General features: G+C 44.9%; 1 protein-coding gene across 1 annotated transcript; it reads left to right on the forward strand.

Moving 5' to 3' along the window:
• Window positions 1–873: 873 nt before the first annotated feature.
• LOC119353436 (RNA-binding protein 48-like) lies at window positions 874–3,539 on the forward strand. Its single transcript, XM_037620062.1, has 8 exons — window positions 874–1,035; window positions 1,139–1,222; window positions 1,351–1,431; window positions 1,904–2,043; window positions 2,154–2,250; window positions 2,656–2,725; window positions 3,116–3,178; window positions 3,274–3,539. Exons 1-8 carry the CDS (start codon window positions 974–976, stop codon window positions 3,334–3,336), a joined length of 660 nt encoding a protein of 219 aa, XP_037475959.1. The 5' UTR covers window positions 874–973; the 3' UTR covers window positions 3,337–3,539.
• Window positions 3,540–4,468: the final 929 nt, after the last annotated feature.

A 4,468-nucleotide genomic window follows, 5' to 3' on the forward strand; every position in this document is an offset into this window, starting at 1 on the left:
GATTTAAAAGAAAAGGTTGATCTCTAACTAATTAATTTGTGTCTTTAGTTTGTAATGTCTAGTATGTCCTTGTTTCCATTATGTTTTGCTTCCTTGACGACATCAACAAGGTGGCGATGATGATGCGCTAGAATAAGGTCCCTCCGGCCTGTCACTACCTCAACTATGTCGATCCGGCGCTGACGAATGGCTAGGTCATTTTTTCCATTAGGTGTTGCTTCATTGACGATATCAGGAAGGTGGTGTTGACAATGATATGTTGGAATAAGGTCTCTCCAACCTCTCCCTACCTCGATGGTGTTCAATCCGAAGCTAATGAATGGCTTGTGAGTGTAGGGGCTACCAGATCTGTTAGCCCTTTTTGGATCTTGGCAGTTGGTGTATCAATCAAGAGAAGTAACTGTCTGGCATTTGGTGTGGCGACTTCGGCCTTTTTTCTATTTGCTTTGCGGCATAGTCGGGTTTCTCCAACCCTTGAACCGATGGTGAAGAATCACAAATTTGCGTTGCATGGGAGATCCCTAGCCGACGTTCATTAATCTGTTGTTAGAGATCTTGTTTCTAGTAGTGGATGGCTATTGCGTTATCTAAAGTCTTGTATGAGCGTTTACAGGCGCCTCTTTTCATTACTGTCAGTTTAATACAATTTTCAAGCTTCAATGGACGATGCACAATCGAGCGAGAAAAAATCGATTGGTATGGTTTCCATTGTAATTTTATTTGTTGGTGATCATTTGATGCTTTGTTGTCTTTTCATTTTCATTATGTATTAGTAGCTTTTTGTTTTCAATAACTATATACTCCAGTTATATGTGCTTAACCATTTTGCCCATGTGCACCCGAACTCAAAATAAGTTCCGGCCGCACCAATCCCTTCACACGAGTCACAACTCACAACGAGCCACAAGTTCCGACCTCTCTCCGATCCCCGCCGGCGCCGCTCCCAGCCCCGGCCCGGAATCCTGCCGGCGGTATGCCGCGCGGCCGCGACAAGCCGGCCACCGTACGCGTCTACACAGTATGCGACGAGTCCAAGTACCATTTCCCAGCCCTACCCCGGCATCTCCTCCTCCGCAGCACTGCCGCTAATCCAATCCTTCTCCCTCCCCGCTCGCCGCGGATCCCAAACCAACCGCAGGTACCTCATCGTCCGGAACGTGCCTTCGCTCGGGTGCGGCGACGAGCTCGGCACCCTATTCTCGTCGTACGGGCCGCTGGAAGAGTGAGCCATCCTTCAGCGACCTGAAAATTCACTTATTCTAACGTTTTGCGTTCAGTACCTTCCTTCCGAGTTTCGCTCTCACCATTTTGATATTCCTTTGTGAGTGATGTGTTTTTGTTTTGGTTCAGGTGCAAGGCCATGGATGCCGAGGACTGCGAGGAGTACACCGACGTCTTCTTCATCAAGTTCTCGCAGGTCAGCAACGCGAGGTGACTATTTCTGAATATGTACTGAAAACTGAAGGATGTAAGTAGCATGTTGAATTTGTTGTACTGTCAGTGTTTCGTGCTTATGCAATTGAGTGAAAAAAACAGAGGCTTATTATTCAGCATAATTAATGGAATGAACTGAGGAAAGGTGACTTGGGTAGGCATTCCAGAAGCAAAATTTAATAAGATACTGGTATACTTTGATGCCAGTATGTGTGCCTTTACTTGTGAATTGGGATTACCAAGATGTTAATCAAAGGAAGGGTTTGATTATTCCTTGGACCTTCTTTGAGGGCATGATTTTTAGTTCAGGTATTCTGCTTCAGTCTTTGGCACTTAGGGTAGCAAATCTGGAGCCAATAGTTTTAACAACCACCTGTTTCCTATCTTTTCTTTCATCAAAATTCATACTTCCTAATACCTAATACTTCTTTAAGTGAGGAATTGGCGCTGTAATTTACTCATTTTGCAGGTTCGCAAAAAGGAAGTTAGATGAGTCTGTATTTCTTGGCAACCGGCTGCAGGTGTCATATGCACCTCAATTTGAGAGTATTTTGGATACCAAGGAGAAACTGGAAGTCCGGAGAAAGGAAGTCCTCGGCCGAATAAGATGTATGCCATTTTTTACAAAGATATATCTTCGTCTTAGAATTTATTATTGTGATGACAGTATTTATTCCTTGGTTCTTCAATTGTTTGATTTATATATTTGCTTGCTTCAGCCTCTGTTGGAAGCAGATCAGAACGGTTAACTCAGTATTCTCCAGGGCAGGGATCTTCTAGTGGGAACTTGCATCATCATATGAGCCCCAATAAGAGGTTATTATTTCACATGTTGTCATTTGTTTCCGCTCTTTATTTAGTTCTGCGGTGTACAAATGATAATTAAAAGTTGGTCATAATTTGCTTGTCATATGATATTACATGCAGTTACTTCTTCCATCAAGTTTTTCTGGTCATGCTTTCCCTGAGCTTCTATGCATTTTCTTCTAGAACAATCAATGTGAATATTCAGACCTAGCAGTATCATCCAAACTCGAGATATGGATTCTTTTTTCTAGGGAATAGATCATATACAATCTTATTTTGTCTGAGGATTTGTACTACATCGCTTATACCTAATAAAAGGCTAGAGGTCCAGAAGAATACAGTGTGACTGTTCTCCGAGAAAAAGGTGAACACTTAGGTGACTGCTCGTCTAAAGACTCATCTTATCATCTTCAGGGAATACACAAAGACACTTCATGCTTCTCATATCGAAGATGTTCGTTTCAGTCATGTGTCCTCTAATAAGGTATGTAGTAGTAATACAATTTTCAGGCTGAAAACCAAGTTGTCCATTGATGGAAATTGGGCCATTTAGTAAGCAGACTAGATCGTGCTTTAAGGGAATTTTATTTTTAGAAAAGCTAGGGAGAAGCTCTGGTCAACTAAGATGCATTACTGCTAGAAAGACAGCATTAGTGCGCTTGCTCATGTGAAGTACTCGGCGAGGGCAAAATCCGTAGTAGTTGGAATTGTGGATATCCTGCTGTGTGCAATCTAGCTCAGCTCATTAGTGCGGCACATCATCCATTAGGATTTTCCAACAAACCCCTTTTTACCTTTTCATGGCTTGTGATTTTCTTTCCTTTCATGAAATGCCTTTTGATCAATTTGTGGTGGACTTGCCTTTTGATCGCAGGACTATTTTCCATCCGAGTCGATGATTGCAACTGTAAATCTTGTGAGGCAGAAGCTTGATAAGGTAAAAGTATATATGTGTTACTGTTATGTGTTATCTATCGCCTAACATGCCACATGGATAAGCTAAGAGTTTTATTTTTTTTTTCAAAATAACAGATACAGTCCGGCAGTGATGGTTCCAATGCTGTAGCTGCGTCCAAGAAACCAAAGGGTCGATGACCGTAGGCGCATTTGAATCACTGGATGGCGTGGAGCACGCGTTAGGAATTATGTGGCTTACTCCACTTTGTAGCCTTCCCTTTGTGCATCGTCCTACTTGATTCTTAGAAGTTAGAACTGGCCAGCTGAGATTGTTGTACCAGTCTTTTCTCTTTATGCAAATGCCAATTTTCTTACCTGATACAACTTTGAACTTTCGCACCTGATACTTGGTCTTTGTAAAAAAGAAAGAAAAGGCCACTGAAAAATAACGAAGCGACGATGATGTTTCTCGAGGAAATACTCACAAAGCAGAAGCATGTTCTTTTTATCGCTGGAGGCATGCTAAACCAAATTAATATTTGTCATTCAGTTTCATCCTGGATTAGAAACAACAAAATTACAAAAATGGTTTTCTCTAGAATGGAAAAGAACAGAGAGGGGCTCAGCGCTCACGTGCTCCCAGGGGACGGCTCAGGCGAAACCCTACCGCTGCCCCTGCACCTCCTCCTATCCAGCCACCCGCCGTTGACGGAGGAAGGTGCCGGGCAAAGCCCTACGTGGTGGACGGCGGCCGGTGGGTCCTCACCACGGCAGGCGCGGATGGCGGAGACGGAAGGTCGAGCATGGTTGACTAGGTGGTGGCACACGAGGGATTCGGGCCCTTATGCCCGGATCTGATGGTCGCAGCGGCGGTTGTCGTTGTATGGGCGACGACATCAGTTGGAGCGGTGTTGGGTGCTCCTTGTAGCGTCCAGAATCAAGGTGGTGGCCCCTCTTCTTCGACGATGGAGGGCTTCGGAGTCGTGTAGGTGACTCAGATGTTGGATCTCGAGCTGGTGACGACCTTTATGAGGCCAGCGGCGGTATGGGACGTCCACTCCATCAACAGATCAGTTTTGATGGGGCTCGGGAGGTGACACACGGAGACATTGAGCAATGCCTGTCGCCGACCAATGAAGCCTCCGATGGATGCACCGTCGTTGGATGCTACACATGACGTCTCATGCGGAGGCGTCAATCATGCCTGCTACCAGCAGGTGCTGCACGGTGTCTCTAGCGGAGGTGTCATGTTTACTCTGTTGCTGCTCGATCGAAAGTGGTGCGACAATGGCGGGAGGCAAGCCGTATGGGACATCTATTTTTTGGTGCC

Source organism: Triticum dicoccoides, chromosome 2A (genome assembly GCF_002162155.2).
Source record: "Triticum dicoccoides isolate Atlit2015 ecotype Zavitan chromosome 2A, WEW_v2.0, whole genome shotgun sequence".
Classification (NCBI taxonomy): domain Eukaryota; kingdom Viridiplantae; phylum Streptophyta; class Magnoliopsida; order Poales; family Poaceae; genus Triticum; species Triticum dicoccoides.